Below are 21,182 nucleotides of genomic sequence, written 5' to 3'. Positions count from 1 at the left end.
CTTATCAGCAGGAGTGCCAGGACCTGTATGAGCAGGGCCTGCAGACCATGCTGCGGTGTCCTGCTAGGGTATGGTTCCCCAAACTGAGGGGCATGAAGGAATTCCATGGGGCACCAGGCAACCCAGACCCCCTTTGTTATTCCCCTCCACCCCAAGAAAGAGACTATCTTTTGCTTCCAGCCCCTGGCATTTTGCATGGGTTACCTGGTGCATCCTCTACAAAAAGCAGGCAACCAGTGAAGACCCACATGGAGCTAGCTGGCTCTGGCAAAGGTGAGTATGGGTTGGGGGAGGAGGAAGAGGATGGGATTAGATGTGGGGCTGGGGGTGCTTGGCTCAGGGGAGAGGGATGGGGTAAGAGCCAGGGGCTAGTGGCGCCTGGCTTTCGGGGAGAGGAGGGGCTCAGGCAGGAGGCTGTCAGGCCCCAGCAGCATGTCTGGCAGTGGGCCCTGGCAGTGCAGGGTTTGGGCAGGCGGCTGCGGCACAGCAGTGCAGGGCCCCAGTATCTGATGAGCAGGTGGCTGGCCCTGACAGCATGGGGCTTGGGGAGCTCAGGCAGATGGCTCTGGCAGTGCAACGCTCAGGCAGGCGGGCAGCTTTGGGGGCTGGCATGAGGCTCAGGCAGCTGGCCAGCTGGGGTACAACACCAGGCGCCTGCAAGGGGCCACGAAAAACTATTTGTACTTATTTTTATAATGTTTTTATATCAAGTTTGTGTGTATTTTAAATTGCTAATTTAATTTTTGTTAAAAGGTGGGATGGGGGGCATGAGGGTTTATCAGAAATCAACAGGGAGGGGCCTGATGCATGAAGTTTTGGGAACCACTGTGCTACAACATGCAGGCAGCTTGGCAGTACTGTGCAACGAGGTGAAGCCTTTGGTCCATCAGTGTGACTATTTTGCAGCTGCTTTGGCTCCATGGTGTGCATGCTGCTGTGTCTGCAAGGGCAACCAGAGCCCAGGAAGTTGTGTGCCCATTGCATCTCTTTGATCCTTGGACAGAAGCTCCTGGAAGCATGTCACAGCTTGTCTTACCCAGAAGCCACAAGAAGTATCTGCCCTCCCCAGAGTGCTTCAGGAAGCTCTAAGTCTGCAGCAGGTTCCATTCAGTGTGGATGTGCTACTGCTGAATAGCTGGTAGTAGTGGTGGCTCAACTGATCACAAATACTGTAGTCTCAGAAAGTTTGCTGGGTAGCAAACTTAAAAAAGCACAGAAAGCCAGGAATATAATACAAATAAAATGCCTGCTACTGTAAAAGAGCTACAAAAGCAGTGGAATGTAGTAAATTCTATCTAATCTGCATATGTTATAGATACAAAGGCTTGCTGTGTAACTTTGGTAGGCCCTCTCCCCACCCTCTGTCTTTGAGCCTGGTCCTCTCATGTAATTTGGTTTTATGCTAAAAAAATAAACTTCAGTGATGAGCTTAGAATCGGCTGAGCTCTTGAAAACCAACAGAGCCACCACTGTCACAGGGCAAGTTAGAGGGTTTGTTTTTAAGTTACTGAATACAGAAATAAAGCAATGAATGTTGGTGCATGGGGTGGTCCTGGACAATTAGGTTAGTCATTTCATCTCAGTCAGTTCTAAATACATGTATTTAAAATGAAAGGAAAAATATACACGAAGATTTTACTGAGCACAAAACATTATTAAAAACAAGTTTTCAGAAAAAATTAACAATATAGAATTTGTGTTCAGAACACTTGCAAAATAAGATCTTAAGTATCTGTTCAGTAAGGCTTAGGTCATTCAGTACCAAGTACTGTAGTTCTATAGTGCAAAAACTAAATCCAATTTGTTCTTGCAGCAAAATGAGGTCTGCTGCATGATCAAGGCTAGGAATTTCTATTTCAGTGTTTTGAAAGATTTTATTCATCCACAGTTTAATATTTCAGAAATACTGATAATATATTTTTGCCTCGTGGGCAATTCGACGCACCATCCCTTAAGTAACCTTGGCGTAAATAGATTTTGTTTAAGATAGTTCTCAGTAGCAGTTGCACTTTACCAGAGGACAGATTTAAAATTTGTAAGGAAAGTATGAGAGGAGCAACAAATCTGCAAACAGAGCAATATTTCAGGTCTATACTGATAATTTACTAACTTCTAATCTTGTTTAGGTTACAGCTCAGAGTTCAGTTTTGCACGTCTCACTTTTTTTGTTTGATTTTAAGTGGATGAGTGGTGTGTCACCTCTTTTGTCAGTCATCTTAAAGATTCCAGAAATCCCTAGCAAATAAAAATCATGTCAGACATTTCTCTGGTTGTTCCTAAATGTGTTGTGTTATCTGCTGGAAGAAAGGGAACAGGGCTTTGCAATATTTGCAGATCTGGACTAATGCAGACAAAGTATGCTGAAGAGATTACATTAGTTTTTCAGCTTTTATAGTTTACTAACACAGCCTTACTAGGGTTGGCTCTGAAGTAGGACCATCCCTCATCTTAAGCTGGAGGAAACAGTTTAAATAGGATTAACAGCTGAGATGCTAGAAGACTATTTGTAACATCTTGCATATGCACAGCTATTTAAAACAGAGAATTCAAAATGTGCTTATCTGTAACAGTATTACTTGCTGTGAAAATTAACCAGATTGGTGGTAGGCAAAATACCTAGTAACATTGGTAAAATATTCACCCTAGGACAGTTTAAAGTCTGGGTGGGGTAACTGATTCATTATCTAATAGTGCTAAATCTCCTGACTGCTTTGTAAGAGTCTTGTGCTTTGGTATTAGATATGTATAAAACCTATAAAATGTACCCACCCCTTTCAACTTCTTTAAACATAACTAGAGAAACACAACCAGTTCATCTAAATAAAATTTTAATCTAAATTATGATTGAGATGAGAGGGGCAAAGAGTTTTCTATGTTAATGGTACTATAACAGCACATGCAGAGAAATGGCCTGTGACAATGCAAGCTACTGTGGAATGCTCAGGACCTGAGGGCTGTCATCACCACGAGCAAAGGTGTACTCGGGCTAGTTAGGCCTGGTAGTGTGCAGAAGGGGTATATTTTCTGAGGCAGCAGAGGTGCTCTGCTAGTTATTTTTGTATGGTAGAGTTCTGCTCTCTGGAAAAGAAAAGTAGTAAAGCCTGAATGTAACCATTGAGAAACTCTACAAGAGGCAACAGAATAGCTAATAATTCAAGCTCTCTGAGTAGTCATCAGAGTATGCTGCCTGACTCTAGTATTGAGATTCCTATCAGACTCCTCATGCTCATATTATTGACTAATCTTAGGCAAAGTTAACAACAGGAATGAGCTGCTGTCAGTGAGTATCAAGAAAATTATTTGGTACTCAGAAAAAGAGAGAACAAATCTAACTGAAGTGTGGGCCTGATTCTGCAACTTTTACTACAGAATTGGGCCTTAATGAGCCAATAAACTAGAGCAAGGTGGCAGGAGGCAGATTCCTCACACAAGGTTATCAGTAACTCACCTTTTTAGAGAGTGTCACCTCTGCAAGTTCATGCTTGTGAGGAGAAAGGTGTTGAGCTTTGGAATTTTTCTAATGCGTAGTATCCATTGGGGACACATGCCCCACCCTTCCCCTTTGCAAATGCCATAAGAGGAAATATGCAGCAGTCATTTGAAGAATGAAATTTTCAGAATCAGCTCCTCCTCTTGTGGGTTTTTATATAGGGATAGGAGGCTGATGTAATTAAACTGTAGTAGGAGATACCAACATCTTCAGATAACTTTTTTATATCTCTACAACACATTTTACATAGGTTTGGAAGAATGATCAGTGAATGACGTTTTGGATTAAATTTAAAGTGACAAGTTCATTTTGCAGTAGTGCTTTTCTTCACATATGTGGCTTAACTGAGAAATACAAAATAAGTACTTTTTCTTGTTCTCACCATACCAATTTGTTATTGGAATTAAGTTCCACTGTAAAGTTCTAAAACTATTTCAAAACATAAAATTATCTGGAGAGCCTGGAAGGAAATCCATGTTGTGAATGCCTGCTATCTAGGTCTCATCGCTCTATATACTGTGTTGCTGCATTCAGTTGCTTTGAGTCTCTTTTTAAACAGATGTAGTTCTAGCATTTACTATTTTAAGATCTCAGAATATCAGAGGAAGGATTTCACCCCACACAATGGCCACGAGTATTGTACCTGATGGGACAAAATACAAAAAGACGGTTACGTACATTTGAGGAACATACAGTCCTAGTGCTATGTAAGTTAGAAAAAAATTAAAACATGTTTGAGAATCTAAAGAACAGTGGATGCTGGTGAAAAAAGCCATTCCTTGTAGAAAAGGACATGCAAATTTAAGGCCTTGCAAAGAATCACAGCAAACATGGTTTTCTGAAAAGAGAAATTTTGCGGCACCTGTGGAAAATCACATCACCAATTAATACTTCCCTGTCAGACTTCTTACCCTAAGAACAGAGGATTGAAAACAGATACAGATTATGTGGAAAAATCTACTTTTAAAAGCTAAACAGGATATATAGTTACCATAATCCAAATACAATAATCCAAAACCTCTGAATTTATGTGCAACCACTCCAAATAGCAAGGCTTAGGAGCATTCAGCACATGGACAATTTATTCTGCCTCCAGACCTCCTTTCCTAATTTTCCATACTTTGACTTGCCAGCTTCTTTTTGAAACTAGTGGTGATTCTCACATGGGGAGGTGAGGACTGACATGCAGAAGTAGAGTCAGTTAACAGGCCTCTTTTTAAAAAGAAAGTACTGTCTGATGCAGTTTTGCTTGGTTGCTTTTTTAATATCCTCATTTTGGACTTAAAAATGGCTTCTTATCACTAAATGCTAATTCTACCCTCCACTGGGGCTCTATCACAGCTATGTGATGACCAAAGTAGGACATGTTTAGATTTCATGGTGTAGAAAGTTGCCAAGTCTGGAGTTTGAGAAGGAGGAAAAGGTACATTTTACATTAACATCACACTGGATGTTCTCCTGTTGTTATTTTGAGTAGTCAGTTTGATACTTAAGAAAAATCCAGCTTTTTTAGTTTGTATGTTGTAATTAAGGAGTATAGAATCTGAGTGGATAGCAGCAGACCAATTTCTGTCCGTTTTCAGATTCTGTCAGGCTATTTTTTCATTTTAACAGCTCATCTTCCCTTTTAGGATCTTCCAGAACCTAGCAAATGTGGCTGACATTTTGTTAGAAACTGTACAGTTCTATGGTATATTGCACATCTCAAACAAGAATTTTAAAACTGAGGCACCAAATGAACCAGCTATATCAAACTGGCATATCATTCAGGCAGAGCCAAAGAAGATAACGTGTGTCAATTTAAGACTAACCAGTTAAAATGAATCTGTCTGTATTGCAAACCAATTGGGAATTTTGCAGCTATTCTTTTCAAAGAACTTGTGAATATACAGAATTTACATGCATAAGTTAATGATCAAATAGTCAAAGAAAATGATACTTTGCTTTTCTTATGAGAAAAGACTCCTGCCCCACCCCTCCAAAGAAACAATTCCAACATCTGTGTTAAGATGGCACTCAGGCTGATATGTAAATCTCATAGGCCATAGGCAGGTAAGTCAAAGTTATGATACCTAATCATATCTATCTATCTATCTATCTATATGATTTAGTAAGGTTTGCATTAGGTATCATAACTTTGACTTACCTGCCTATGGCCTATGAGATTTACATATCAGCCTGAGTGCCATCTTAACACAGATGTTGGAATTGTTTCTTTGGGTCGGGGGGCAGGAGTCTTTTCTCATAAATATATATGTGCGCGCGCACGCACGCACGCACGCACGCACGCACGCACGCACGCACGCACGCACGCACGCACGCACGCACGCACGCACGCACGCACGGAGTAAACCCTCAATTTTATGGACCCAGACTTTGAGAACAACAGACCCCATTATTCCTGAAGTGCATTTAGCCAGGACCCGTAAAATCCTCAATACCTCCCACCAAATGGACTTACTTCTGCAGAACCACCGTGGCCTGAAGGAGCCACCACGTGCTCCTCCCATCAGCACTCATGTACATGCCCCACGCTGGGTGGAAGGAATACACGGCAGCTGCAGTGGTGACTCTTCCAGGCAGCAGTGGTGGCTCTTGCTGCCATGCATGGTAGAACCCCCAGCCACAGCAGGGCTCTTGCTGCTGTGCATGGCGGTGCCCCCAGCTACAGTGCAGCTTTTGCTGCCAGCAGCAGCAGAGTCCCCACCATGGCGGTGCCCCCAGCAGTGGCAGCAGGCTCTAAGAGCTCATCCTGTGGTGGTGAGTAGTGGGCATTATTTGGGAGGGTGGGGGGCCTTGGGGAGTGTGGTGGGGGTGGGTCGCAGTAAACCCTCTGTTTAACTGACGTCTAGGTTTAATGGACACCCCTCCCCACATTAGTCCATTAAATTGAGTGTTTACTCTGTGTGTGTATGTATGCGTGTGTGTATGCATTATTGTAGCAATGCTGGGTGCACAATATTAATGTGACAAGATGTGTAAGACACTATCTTTCATTGAATCAACTTCAGTTGGTGCAAGAGGCAAGTTTTCAAGAGCTCATGCTTGTGTTTCTCACCAAGAGAAGCTGGTTCAATGAAAGATAGTACACTAAGTCATATATACTAATACTATATTGCATAAGATTAAAAATTCTCTCTATATATTTGCAAGAAGGACAAATTATTATTCCTCTGGGAACCATAACTTTCAATGTCCTGTCCTTGACCTGCTGCTTACAAACAGGGAGGAACTGATGGGGAAGGTGGAGGTGGGTGACAGCCTGGGAAGTAGTGATCATGAGATGGTAGACTTCAGGATCCTGACCAAAGGAAGGGAAGAGTGCAGTAAATTACACACCTTGGACTTCAGAGAAGCAGACTTTGACTCCTTCAGGAACCTGATGGGCAGGGTCCCCTGGGATGCTGCCATGCGGGGAGGGAGAGTCCAGGAAGACTGGCAGTATTCTGGGGAGGCTTTGTTGAAGGCACGGAAAGGGGCTGTCCCGATGCGCAGCAGGAGAGGTGGATGTGGTGGGGGACGGGACTGGCTTGCTGGGGGGGTCCTTGGAAAACTTGGGCACGGGGGGAGCTTGCAAGGGATGGAAACTTGGATGGATGTCTAGGGAGGGATGTAGGTGTGCAGCTCAAGAGTGCGGGATGGTTGTCGAGAGGGAGGAGGTGCAGTTGGAGCTGCAACTCACGAGGGGTGTGGGGGAGGACATGGGACCCCTGCTGGATGGGGAGGTGGCCCAGTGGCGGGTGGGGTGGGCTGGGGTGCTTGATGCTTTCTTTGTCTCTGTCTTCGTGGCTGGGGACAGCTCCCAGACTAATGTGATAGGTAATGCACTGTGGGATGAAGGTGGACAGCCTTTGTCGGGGAAAGAACAAGTTAGGAGCTATCTAAAAAAGCTAAATGTACATAAATCCACGGGCCCGGACCTAATTCATCCGAGGGTTCTGAGGGAGTTAGCGTATGTCATTGACAAGCCCCTGGCCATTATCTTTGAAAAGCTGTGGAGATCAGGAGAGATCCCGTATGATTGGAAAAAAGCAAATGTATTGCCCATCTTTAAAAAAGGGAAGAAGGATGATCCAGGGAACTATAGGCCGGTCAGTCTTACATCAGTCCCTGGAAAAATCACGGAGGGGCTCCTCAAGGAAGTCATTTTGAGGCACTTGCAGGAGGGGAAAGTGATCAGGAACAGTGAGCATGGATTCATGAAGGGCAAGTCATGCCTGACCAATCTGATTAGTTTCTACGATGAGATAATTGGCTCTGTGGATAGGGGAAAATCAATGGATGTGATTTATCTTGACTCTAGCAAAGCTTTTGATAAAGTCTCCCACAATATTGTTGTCAGCAAGTTAAAGGAATGTGGATTGGATAAATGAACAGTACGATGGATAGAAAGCTGGCTAGAAGGTCGGGCCCAGCAGGTAGTGATCAACGGCTTGATGTCAGGATGGCACTCGGTTTCTAGTGGAGTGCCCCATCGTTTGGTTCTGGGTCCTGTTCTGTTCAACGTATTTATCAAGGACCTGGATGAGGGGTTGGATTGTACCCTCAGCAAGTTTGCGGATGACACTAAGCTAGGGGGAGAGGTAGATAGGCTGGAGGGTAGGGATAGGGTCCAGAGTGACTTAGACAAATTGGAAGACTGGGTTGCAAGAAATCTGATGAGGTTCAATAAGGACAAGTGCAGAGTCCTGCACTTGGGCCAGAAGAATCCCAAGCATTGTTACAGGCTGGGGTCCGACTGGCTTAGTAGTAGTTCTGCAGAAAAGGACCTGGGAGGTGTAGTGGACGAGAAGCTGGACATGAGACAACAGTGTGCCATTGTAGCCAAGAAGGCTAATGGCATATTAGGTTGCATCAAGAGGAGCGTTGCCAGTAGATCCAGAGAAGTGATTATTCCTCTTTATTTGGCTTTGGTGAGGCCGCATCTGGAGTACTGTGTCCAGTTCTGGGCCCCCAATTATAGGAAGGATGTGGAAACACTGGAGAGAGTCCAGCGGAGGGCTACCAAAATAATTAGGGGGCTGGAGCATATGACCTATGAAGAAAGGTTGAGGGAATTGGGACTGTTTAGTCTGAAGAAGAGAAGACTGAGGGGGGACTTGATAACAGCCTTCAACTTACTGAAGGGAGGTTGCAAAGAGGCTGGAGAGAGGCTGTTCACAGTGGTCACAGATGGCAGAACATAGAACAATGGTCTCAAGTTGCAGTTGGGAAGGTCCAGGTTGAACATTAGGAAAAACTTTTTCACTAGGAGGTTGGTGAAGCATTGGAATGGTCTACCCAGGGAAGTAGTGGAGTCTCCATCCCTGGAGGTGTTTAAGTCTCACCTCGACAAAGCCCTGGCTGGGCTAATCTGATGGGTTTGGTCCTGCCTAGGGCAGGGGTCTGGACTTGATGGCTTTTTTGGGTCTCTTCCAGCTCTATTGTTCTATGATTCTAGATTCACATTCCAATGTTTATATGGTATTACTGTAGCTTTCTTTATTCAATTGGAAATGAAAAGCTAGCAGATTCCTATTTTTTATTTTCGTAATTTCTTTCCCTAAATCACGTGTTGTTACAATATGTTTTTCCAAGTGGACAAAACAAAAACATAAAGACACTTACCTAAGGAAGGTGCCATCCAATACACTAGTGAATAATCCCAGAATTTGTCATGGAAACAACTTGCATGTAATGAAAAGGCCAATGCTGGGTTAAATATTGCTCCTGTGAGGCTTCCTCCTGCAACAAGTTTAAACAATTTTAAAGTAAATCATCCTCCTTTACTTTGATTTCTTTGAGTGGAAATACTCAGTGTGGGGACACGTATTATATCCATGATGCTACATTAAATATATGTTTTATTACACTGGTACAGTAGACCCCTGAATTCTGTGGAGATTGCGTTCCTGCGCAACCCTGCATAAATCAAATTTTGCTTTACCTGGGGGAGCCAGGAAACTGACCAGTGCAGCAGTGCTGGACAGTTTCCTGTCTCCCGTGAGCAGCGGGGAGCCGGAAGGCTGTCATCCCTGACAGGACCGGGAAAACCGCTTCTGTCAGTGGCGGTGAGAGTCAGGCTGCTGGTCCTGTCACTGGTGGTAGCTGAGAATCAGCCTCTCAGCTGCCCGTCCTGACAGGCACGAGGAAACTGACCAGCCCAGCAGCTGGTCAGTTTCCCTGCTCCTGTGAGTGGCAGGGGGCTGGCACCTGGCTCCCAGCTGCCTGTCTTGCTTTTTTGCCTGGAAGAGGTAGTGTTTCAAATGAATCTGTAGAGGAGTGCAGCACTGGTCAGATTTCTGGCTCTCCTTAGTGGTGGGCAGCCTGGAGCCAGGTGCCAGCTGCCCGCCACTTAGAGTTGTGTTAACCTGAGAGTCGCACAACCTGAGCATGCATATCTCGGGGTTCTACTATACTAAAAGTATTAGCAGTACTGATTTTATATACAGCTTAATTTTGATTTGGTTCATCTGGGCAGAACTGTTTTTAAAGCAAATTTAAAAAAACATGTTGGGGCTGAACCAAAGTTGAAGATTTAGGATCTCAAGATGCATCCAAGTCTAAAGGCCTGAGATAGAGTCTTGCAGATCCGTTAACAGAGCCAACGGCATCTAACTAAGGCAACAGCTCAAATTCACCCAGATCTGCACTCTCTCCAGATTCATTTGAAACACTATCTTTTCCAGGCAAAAAAGTACGACAAGAATGTTTCAAAGAAAATTCCATGGCTTTGCTCCCACTTCTGCTCCCCTGCAGATCACCAGGGAAAATCTTTTTCCCACATTTCAAATTCCAACTTGACTTTCTACTTTTAATGGCTTCAGTGCCAGATCTGGATTGGATCTGAGATCAGACATAGAACTGCATCCAGCATGGTCTCAAGTAGACATTCTTTTCATGGAAGAAATTTTCAGGCATGAAGTGGTCTTTAAGACACTAGGATACCTGATGGGGCAAGTTGTCAGGAATACCATATACCTGCAGCTGTTATGCTAGCCAACTCCTCCTTTCTCTTTTCATTCTGGAAGACTGGACTCTCTGGGGCCAGAATTGATTCCAGTGAATTTTATGAGGCTGAGATATCTGGACCCCAGGTATGGATCTTAGACCATCAGATCATTCCATCCCTCATCCCCAGACTCGCAAACAGAACAAATGCTAGCCTCACAAAATTCATAGGATGAGTTTCTTTACAACTCAGAAGGGCTGCAGAACAGCTCATCTCCTAATGGTAATGTTGACATGACAATAGCTTTGTCTCCCTCTGAGGATACAACTCAGTTCCACAAGTTAACAAACATGATGGCACTAACCCTCATGTTCCAATCAGTGGTACTGGAGGATGCTGCATAGTTGATATTTGACATTTTAAGGTCAATAATGAAAACCAATTGTTTGCCCATATTAGAAAGTTTAGTTTAACTGACAAATTCCCTTTACTCCGAGCCATCTTCATGACAGTTTTTAAAATGGGCAATAAACCCCACAAGAAGGGTTGTCTTTGTTTCATTCACATCCTCTACCAAACTGCCTGGTCATAGCAGCTGCATTTCAAAGACCAAAGATCACCTTTTCATTGGTAAAATCCAATGGCTAAAGAAGGAAGCAAGTTAGATTTCTTGGGTAGAAAAATCACTCTAGTCAGTTCCCAAATAGTGAGGGGTAGACATCAGTTCTGATTCTGGGAGACACCTTCAAAAAGCCACTTGCAGCTCCTAATCCTCAGTTTGAGTATCACCATCTTAGAGGATCATTTGGTATTTATGATGTTGCCTACATCAGTGGCAATAGCAGTATTGCTACATAGACAAGCTTGGCTATATTCATCTCGTCTCCCACTGGCCATCAAGGTCAAAAGAGAGGATTTAGCTTTCAAAGTGCTTATTTAGTATAAAGACACAATTAATTGGATAAACAGAGAGAGTCTACAGTTACATCTCTAGAATATATGTCATCTTACAGATAGGGATGTAAAATCTCATTTAATTAGTTAATGTTTAGCTTGTTAAGTTAAACTGGTTACATGGGGGTGGATGAGGTGGACAGCAGCGGGGCTGGAGCACCTCCTGCCCATGCCACTCCCCAGGCTGCTGAAGATGGAGGCTGCTCTGTCCCAACTGGAGAACCCCTTCCCAGCTCCAGCTACAAGAGCCCACCTCCAGTGGAGCTAGAGCAGCTCTCATCCATGACAGGCCTGCACACATTGTAGGCAGGGGCTCTTCCCAACAGACAGCAAGTCCAGAGCAATGGGCAGCCCTGTCTGCTCTGTTTCCGGGTGCCTGTTTCGTCGGGAGAGTGGCCAGGCAGTCCGACCACTCTGTCGACAGAAGTTTTGTCAGGAAATCTCTTCTGACTGACTTCTGTCGACAGAGCAATTGTAGTGTAACAGTAGCCAAGAACATTCTAGCCAGAATAAAAGTAACAGCGCCTGCTATGACTGATCAAAGCATGCAAAGGCATATAACTAAATCATGTGTTAGTGGATTCCATCTTGTGCCGGTTGGGACATTGCTTAGAACAATGATGTTCCCTCTACATGGAGGAGCCTATAAAATGGGAAAAAGACACCATTTTGCCTCACTCCCCACACACCTCATCATCTGAAAACTCCAGGAACAAAGACTGAACAGGGAGACAGTGATCTTGGATGGGAAAAAGGGAATCCGAACCTGGGTATGGAAGACTGGGCATTAATAAATTTAATTGTGGTTAATTAAATTTATTTTTTTGTTTTTTTACATGCATCTGGCAAAGTGGGTCTTTGCCCACAAAAGCCTATGCTCTGATAAATGTTAGTCTATAATGTGCCATTGGACTTCTCGTTTTTACCTAAAATAGTGTGCTGATTGAAGTGAAAGGGAAATTTGTTCAGGAACAGGGGCTGGTGTTTTGTCTTCTCCACACTGAGGAAGGGGAAGACTAGGTAATAACTTACAGTGGTCAGTCTCTGGACCAGTAGAAGACAGTTTGGCTCTGTGGGAATGCCTGGGAGAGCAAGGGTGATGAATTACACTTTCCTAAGATGGGATAGGCCAACCAACAGTCAGGTGGAACAGTGTTGCTGGAGGGCCAGCCCTGCAAAAGGGGTTCACACCGCGCTTTCTGCTCTCACCGGCAGTGGGGAAGGAGCAAGAGCAGCAACACAGCCCCAGGCTGTGCTGCTCTCTGGATGCACCACTTCTACGGATAACAGGAAGTGATGCAGTGAGCTGGAGCTGCCTTGCGGTGCTTCCACCCTCCCCACTGCCAGTGAGTGCAGAAGCAGGGAGCCATGGATTCCTGCTGTCAGTGCTGGTCCTCCAGACTGCCCCACTAAACCACTTGGGTGCCTCAGCTGGAGGAAGAGGCTGGGCAGGGGCATGCAAGGAGGGGATTGGGAGGGGCTAGGGTGGGGAGAGGGGAGCTTGGAGCAAAGAAGGGTTGTTCTGTCTATTTCCCAAGCTGGCAGGGGGTCATGTCACTGGTGCCCCCCTTAAGTTCCCCTCACCAGTTGCTTCTGTGTGGGGTCCCAGGCTCAGGAGCTGGGGGAAGCTGCTTGGAGTCTCTCTATTGCTAGTTCATGAGTGGCTAAGCGAAGAATTTATGTAACTGGTTGGGTGTGTCCCTGCTTGTGAATGGCTGTGTAAGTGCAAGACCTAACAAGGATTGCAGCTTGTCACAACTTTACAGTACAGAAGGGGTCCTGACTGGTAAGCCAGAGGGCTCAGTAGTACCCCACTTCCAGGCTGCATCCTGGGGAAGTCTCGCTCTAGCATTTCTAGGGACACTATTTCATTATTAGTTTACATTTATTTTCTCTAAAGCCTAATGTAAATAAAAAATATGCCTGATTACATTCCTTTAGATGAAAACATATTATCATATAATAATCTCATTTACCTGGATAAGAACTGAAGACTTAGAACCTTTCCTGAGTTGTCTTTTTATACTAGCTCTTCAAAGGGTAGGCGATCTCAGCTCAGTTCTTATCTAGATGGGTCAGATACTGTACTGAAGGGTATTATAGGACAGCTTTGTTTTCCCCTCGAAGTCCTATTAGAGCTCATAGTACTAGAGGAATGGCTATGCCTATGATATTTTTCAAGCACATGCCCACCGTTGGCATTTGAAAGACTGCTGTATGGAGGACAATCCATGTCTTTTCAAATCACTATGCACTAGATTTATAACCCATGTCCAATGATGATGTTGGCAGGTCAGTACTTAATCATTGTTCAGCTAGGACTCTGTCCATCCTTTATTGAGGTATTGCTCTCCAAATTCTCCCAAGTGTGGGAATATGCATTCTAAGAACTGTATGTTGCCGATCTGTAACTGGAGTTCTTTGATATACATTCTGCATATACGCCTTCCCTGTTTCTGTGGAGTCCTAACTGTAAAAATACTTGGCGTTTTGCTTTAGCATTTATTCTCCAATGTGCGCGCTCAGTCAGGAGAAAGTAGAGGTCCAGAGTGCTTTTAGTAGGCACTGTTAGTCGAAGGATCCGTCATTCTAGCTGCACCAAGTCAGCACATGCAAAGAGTGTAACTATGCAGAGTGTTTACTGAAGAACTTCAGCTACAAGTAAGTAACTTCTATTTCTAATTGCTGCTCAATGGAAATATTAATTTACTAAATTACTTACATTATTTAAATTTACTAATTTACTTTAATTACTACTGCCCAACCCCCAAACAATAAACCTGAAGCACATGTACTTTGCATCTTTCCCTGTGGACTGCCCTAAAAGCCTTGGCCAAATGCCAAAAGGGAGCAAATTCCAAAGGTGACAGATTGTAGATTGAATTCCCAAGGTCCAGAGAGCAGAATGTCTCAGTTTAATAAGCCATCTATTTAAGTTTCCATGAAATCTGAAACACAATGGCCAAACTGCACATGACACACCCCACACCAAATGATAACAGAACATGAAATTAGGGCTCAAAATTTTCTTTTTAGGCTAATCATAACTCTTTAATGGAATTTTTAGCCTTCGTAAATCACAAAATCATAAAAATACAGGGTTAGAAAGGACCTTCAGAAGTCACCAAGTCCAGAGCCCTGCACTGTGGCAGGATCATTTCTCACACTTATCAAGGTGTTCTTGGGTTTTAAATCTGTCTTCCAAAGTGCTTGCAAACAGCAGTTTGGTGTCATCTGCACTTTTTGTAAGCATACTTTCTATTCCATTATCTAAGTTATTAATAAAAATGTTGAATAGACCCAGGACTAACTGATGCAGGACCACACTAGATAGCTGTGTCTACACGTGCCCCAAACTTCGAAATGGCCATGCAAATGGCCATTTCGAAGTTTACTAATGAAGCGCTGAAATGCATATTCAGCGCTTCATTAGCATGCGGGCGGCAGCGGCGCTTTGAAATTGACGAGCCTTGCCGCCGCGCGGCGCGTCCAGACGGGGCTCCTTTTCGAAAGGACGCCACCTTCTTCGAAGTCCCCTTATTCCCATGAGCTCATGGGAATAAGGGGACTTCGAAGTAGGTGGGGCCCTTTCGAAAAGGAGCCCTGTCTGGACGCGCCACGCGGCGGCAAGGCTCATCAATTTCGAAGTGCCGCTGCCGCCCGCATGCTAATGAAGCGCTGAATATGCATTTCAGCGCTTCATTAGTAAACTTCGAAATGGCCATGCAAATGGCCATTTCGAAGTTTGGGGCACGTGTAGACACAGCCGATATGCCCTCCCATTTGATAACAAGCCTCTGATAACTACACTTTGGGCTCGTCTACACCAGGGCCCTCCTTCAAAGGAGGCATGCTAATTAGCCCAGTTGGAGAATAGCAATGAGGTGCTGCGCTCCACACGCAGCACCTCATTAGCATAATTCCCCCTGTGCAAATTACAAAGTTGCTAAATTCAAAGCGGCTTTTTTAAATCATCGGGCCCCAAGGCAGCTGCCCCTCTGCCCCCTGCCTTCCTTCATCAGAAGGCCTGCCAATAAGCTCTTTGCCCATGAATGTTGATGGTTGGGGAGAGTAAGGATTAGCGTAAAAATTTTCTGGAATGAAAGGTACAGAAGGTGTATTTTTATTTTTACACTATTCGTTTTAAATGTGTCTCCTTTGAAACACAAAACATTTAAAAACCTAACTTACATGGGACCAATTACTTGTTTCAGAACACTTACATAATACTACAGGTTGAACCTTTCTAATCCTGAACTCTCTCATCCAGCGAAGTCCATAATCAAGCATGAGTTTAGTCGAATAACCACTCATCATGAGCATGGCCAAGTTTCCCATGGCCCTATAAAGCTTGTTTACAGCCACCAGCCTGGCTTTCAGTGTTCCGTGCTGTTATTTAGCTGTAATTTACCCCAACTGTCTTTTAAGAGCCTGATAAGCAGTGGGAGAGTTGGTAATGTGCCAGAAAATATCCATGTCATCCACCAAATTCTCTCATCTGGCACCAGTCAGCTCAAAAAAGTCCAGCAAGCAGGTTCAGTGGAGGGCAACAAAAATGATTAAGGAGTGGGAGCACATAACCTATGAGGAGAGGCTGAGGGATTTGGGCTTATTTAGTCTGCAGAAGAGAAGACTGAGGGATGATTTAATAGCAGCCTTCAACTTCCTGAAAGGGTGCTCTAAAAAGGATGGAGAGAAACTGTTCTCAGTGGTGACAGACAGCAGAACAAGGGATAATTGTCTGAAGTTACAGAAGGAGAGGAGTAGGTTGGATATTAGGAAAAACTCCCTCTCCAGGAGGGTGTTGAAGCACTGGAATGCATTGCCAAGGGAGGTGGTGAACTCTTCGTCCCTGGAGGTTTTTAAGTCCCAGCTTGACATAGTTATGGCTGGGATGACTTGGCTGGCGTTGATCCTCCTTGGGGCAGGGGGCTGGACACGATGGCCTGTAAAGGTCCCTTCCAGGTCTGTGATTCAGTGAAGTGCAGAAAAGGTTGGGGTTTTTTTAAATTTATAAAAGCTGTTTGTGCTTTCATAAAGTGAAAGAATATGATATTGAGGGCTTCCAAATTTATTCTCAGTCTCTCCCTATCAATTATTCAGTTTAAAAAAAAACACTATGATGATTTTTCAAACCTTCTTGCAAATCATCAGAAGTTAGTAGGCCCATCTGATGTATATTAGTACAGGTTGAACCTCTGTTGACCTTCATACTCTGGACCTGACCAGTGCCAAACAAGAGAATTTGCCAGACTAGGGGAGGTAAATATTGTTTAGCACCATTACCAACACTTCACTGCTTACTGGGCTCTTTGAGGGCATTGAGAAGTATAGCTACGCTGCGGCAAATTTATCTGATGTCTTTCACGGCTGCTGTTTAAATCAAAACATTCATGAAAAATTGTATGAAAGATGTCATGTAATGCAAAGTTATATTATGGAACTATTTTTGTGTGTTTCAGTAAGATATTTAAAAGAACCATTTACAGAAACTCTTTATACTTAGTTTTACCCATTCATCAACAACAACCATGGGCTCAGCACCAGTTGGTATCCAATGCGTCTCTCACTGTTTCCTTCCATTTTTCCCTGTGCAGTCCAGAGTGGCTTAGTTTCTGTAGACTAGCTCCACACCAATCTACTATATTATAGTTTTACCCATTGTCTTACTGTAAATTCTTTAGATCTATGCAGGTAGAGTTTTTCATCTATACAAAGTCCCAAGGAAGTCTCCCTATCCTGTTCACTTTACTGAATTAAGGTCTCTGTTCAGTGTATTTTGTCAGCTCTAAAGTGCAGAAATTGCACCCCAGAAATAAGTTTGCATACATATATTTTTAAAAGCATCCCACAATTCAGAAATATAACTTGAGACAGCCATGGAGAAAAAAGGTAACTAACCTCCGTACACCAGCATAGTAATGAGAAGAGCAATTAGATGGACTCTCAGCCTTGGTTTAACTGATTCAAACTGCAGTATGGTCAGCTGGAACACAGCAGAGAAAAGTAGCTCTATGCAAAAAGCCTGGGTCTCCGTGGTCTGAATGGGATTACTGCAGCCCTCGGTCAGCACCTCTGAGTGCACCTTGATGATTTCCATGGACCAGATCTGATGCATGTAAACTCTGGCCAGCACTGCACCAACAAACTGAGCTCCAATCTTCAGCCCACCCTGTTTGATTGAAACCCCCCCATCCAAGATTTGTTGCAGGGTGCCACAGGGATTGCATGTGCTGCCAGTCAGAGTCAATCCGTGCAGGACAGTAAAAATATACGTGAGGGTGAGGGCAACATGTGGCTTGGGCTGCACATTGGCCAGCAGCCGGAGTTCATTAGTGCAGGCACAGATCTGGAAAGTGGCAAACATCTCCAGGAGAAAGGTGCGAGGGCGAAGGCGGCGGGAGTGTATATAGTGGCGGGTCAGCTTCCGGCACCCTCCTGCCAATATCATGGTCCCAGCCATCAGCAGAAGCGAGATCCAGGTTTCATCCAGAACCATAGTGAGGCCCAGGCTGAGAGAAGCCAGGACTTCTCCAATGCAGGGGCTACTCAGGTCCTGGGCTCACCCCTCTCCAGCCCTGCTTCCCTTGCTGCCTGGAAGTGGGGAGGCTGCTTCTCTTGGGGTGAGGGTGTCTCAGCTGCACCCCCCCAAAGCCTGGCAGGAGGATGTTTCAGCTGCTCCCCCTACTCCTGCCAAGTTCCCCCTACAACCCTTCAGAGGGTATCTCCACCCCCACCTCACCGCCTGTTAGACGGATTCTCTGCTGTTCCCTCTCCTGCCAAGCTCCCCCCACAACCTGTCAGGGGTGTCTCAGATGCTCCCCTCACAGCCTGTCAGAGACGCTACGTGCTGCCCCCCCCTCCCGCCAAGCTCTCCCCACAGTCTGTCAGGGGGTGTCTCAACTCCCCCCTCCCCTCCCGCTGGGGGGGTCACAGCTCCTTCCCCGCCCACAGCCGGTCGCTCCACCTTCTCTCCTCAGCGCCTATGTGGCACAGCGCCCCCTCCCCTTCCTTCCCCTCCCCGCTACGAGGAGGCGTCGCCACGCTGGCGGCACCGCGCTTGAACTCAGCGCAGCGCAGCCGGGGAACAGCCTTTGCTCCGGGCCAGCGGCCGCCGGTCCGGCGGGAGAGAAAGGATCCCGACAGCGCATGCGCAGACGGCGCGTGCCCTCCAGTTCCTGGTTTTGCCGCTGGCCGGCGCGGCTGTGCTGCGGAGAGCGCTCGGGAGTTCGCGCTGCCGCTTGTGACCGTTGGTCCGGCGAGGGGAACGGTCACGCGCTCGGTGACAGCAGGCGGGAGCCGGGTGACCGCGGGGAGGGACTTGGTCCCGTGCCAGTGGCCGGAGCCGGGTTCAGTCACACGGACCTGACCCCGCACACACGTGTCCTCCCAGCGCACAGTCCTGGGGAGAAGCTTCCCTCTCCCCCGCCCCCCCGCTATCCGTGTTCGTCAGCGCGAGGCTGCCCCCAGCCCTACTTGGGCGTCCTGATGTCCACCGCCGTTGTATGAGCCTCGTGTCGCTGAGGGGATGGACTCGCCCCGCGGGCGCCAATCCCCACCTCACTGTCACCCTTAAGGCCGCAGCGCTTGTATTTCTCTTCAGTGCGCCAGCTGAGGTCACCCGTCCCAGCTCCCCCGACTCTGCCTTTCTTGGGTGGACAGGTGCCTCCTAGCCTTGTCTGGCCCCAGGTGTTTTAAATCCATCTATTTATCTATCTATCTTTTTAAAATGGAGATACACATCTCCTAGGACTGGAAGGGACCTCTGGAGGTCATCTAGTCCAGTCCCCTGCCCTCTTGGCAGGACCAAGCATCACCCCTGACATCTATTTGCCCCAGTCCCTAAATGGCCTGCTCAAAGATTGAGCTCACAACCCTGCATTTAGCAGGCCAATGCTCATTGGAGATACACATCTCAGAGCTGGAAGGGACCTCAGGACACACAAAAAAGCCGATCAGAAGAGTGATCTGCTCTCTCAAAAGAGTGCGTCCACACAGCTGCTACTCTTGTCCAAAGAAAGGGCTAGGGATCGAAAATTAGGTGGCATGAGGACTGCTGTTTTGGAAAAGAAAAAACAGCTTGTGGAGCATCTACACAAATTTTCTTTAAAAAAAAAGTTTTTGAAGGGGTACTCTTCCTGAAATGGGAAAGAAAGAGTGATTTAGAAAGGTCCACCGCATTCTTTTGATTTACTTTCAAAAGAACGCTTTGTGTGTAAACGCTCCATGGGATCTTTTGAAAGATCCCCCTTCTTTCGAAAAATCTTTTGCAAGAGCTTGCTAGTGTAGATGTAGCCAGAGTGTACCTTCAAAAGTTTGACTTTGGTAAGAAATACGTGCCTTCCTCTCACTGCAAGGTACTTTTTAGGAAATCCACTTCACACACATTGTTCTAAAAACCCTTTGACTTTCCTAATACCTTGCATTCCTCTTGTCATCCTGCAAATGAAATTCCATAATTTCATAATAATATATAAGCATTTGCATTTTTAATACAATGAACCACAAATGTCCTATTTCTGGTGTATACAATGTGGTTCACATTCATATACACAAAAATGTCATGAGGCCTTACATGGACACTGGTCACATTACTAATTAATACTATTGTGAAATGTAGTACATATGGTGTTATGAATGCATACTGAAAATATGTTGTGTTCTTAGCTTTTTTATCACAACAGGGCTACGTCTACACGTGCAGCCAACATCGAAATACTCTATTTCGATGAATAACGTCTACACGTCCTCCAGGGCCGGCAACGTCGATGTTCAACTTCGACATTGCTCAGCCCAACATCGAAATAGGCGCAGCGAGAGAACGTCTACACGTCAAAGTAGCACACATCGAAATAGGGATGCCAGGCACAGCTGCAGACAGGGTCACAGGGCGGACTCAACAGCAAGCCGCTCCCTTAAAGGGCCCCTCCCAGACACAGTTGCACTAAACAACACAAGATACACAGAGCTGACAACTGGTTGCAGACCCCGTGCCTGCAGCATAGATCCCCTGCTGCCGCAGAAGCAGCCAGAAGCCCTGGGCTAAGGGCTGCTGCCCACGGTGACCATAGAGCCCCGCAGGGGCTGGAGAGAGAGCATCTCTCAACCCCCCAGCTGATGGCCACCATGGAGGACCCAGCAATTTCAACGTTGCGGGACGTGGATTGTCTACACGGTCCCTACTTCAACGTTGAACGTCGAAGTAGGGCGCTATTCCTATCTCCTCATGAGGTTAGCGACTTCGACGTCTCACCGCCTAAAATCAAAGTTAACTTCGAAATAGCGCCCGACGCGTGTAGACGCGACGGGAGCTATTTCGAAGTTGGTGCCGCTACTTCGAAGTAGCGTGCACGTGTAGACGCAGCTCAGAAGTGGAGAAGGTTTTCTGTCAAATGCAAGATGTTTATTCACCTCTCTCAGATGAAAGTTAAGCATTGTAAGTTAATTCAATGTCTGCCTAACCTACATAGGACTCAGAGGGGTAGCAGTGTTAGTCTGTAGCTCCATAAATAATAAGCAGTCCTGTAGCACCTTAAAAACTAACATATTTTTTATTAGGTAATGAGCTTTCATGGGTAAGACTGATGAAGTGGATCTTACCTACAAAAGCTCATTACCTAATAAATAAATCTTTAGTCTTAAAGCTGCTACAGGACTATTAGGTATGTATTTACATATGTAGTTGCCAAGGAGATGTGAAGTCAATAGGGAAGCGACAGGCAGGAAGAGAAATCACAAGGGATTATAAAGTCTCTGTGCACAGTCAATTAACTTTGGGGATATAAGTAGAAGGCAAAGAATACGCCC

General features: G+C 45.5%; 1 protein-coding gene across 1 annotated transcript; it reads right to left on the bottom strand.

The window, feature by feature from the left end:
• Positions 1-1,638: 1,638 nt before the first annotated feature.
• AQP11 (aquaporin 11) lies at positions 1,639-18,085 on the bottom strand. The gene is made up of 3 exons (XM_074981217.1): positions 17,277-18,085; positions 9,098-9,214; positions 1,639-4,133 (listed from the first exon to the last, which is right to left on the bottom strand). The coding sequence occupies exons 1-3, from the start codon at positions 17,872-17,874 to the stop codon at positions 4,081-4,083; spliced, it is 768 nt and encodes a 255-aa protein (XP_074837318.1). The 5' UTR covers positions 17,875-18,085; the 3' UTR covers positions 1,639-4,080.
• Between the last annotated feature and the right edge of the window lie 3,097 nt (positions 18,086-21,182).

The sequence above is a fragment of the Carettochelys insculpta genome, chromosome 1, assembly GCF_033958435.1.
Source record: "Carettochelys insculpta isolate YL-2023 chromosome 1, ASM3395843v1, whole genome shotgun sequence".
NCBI lineage: Eukaryota > Metazoa > Chordata > Testudines > Carettochelyidae > Carettochelys > Carettochelys insculpta.
This window is presented reverse-complemented; position numbering and strand designations above follow the sequence as displayed.

Bases quoted from the DNA above. Each gene is read 5' to 3' on its own strand.
- AQP11 (XM_074981217.1), bottom strand. From the start codon at position 17,874: ATGGTTCTGGATGAAACCTGGATCTCGCTTCTGCTGATGGCTGGGACC. The intron at 9,215-17,276 runs GTTAGTTACCTT...AACTTGTTGCAG, and splicing joins TACTATGCTGGTGTACGGAG to GAGGAAGCCTCACAGGAGCA. The intron at 4,134-9,097 runs GTAAGTGTCTTT...TTGTCCCATCAG, and splicing joins TTGGATGGCACCTTCCTTAG to GTACAATACTCGTGGCCATT.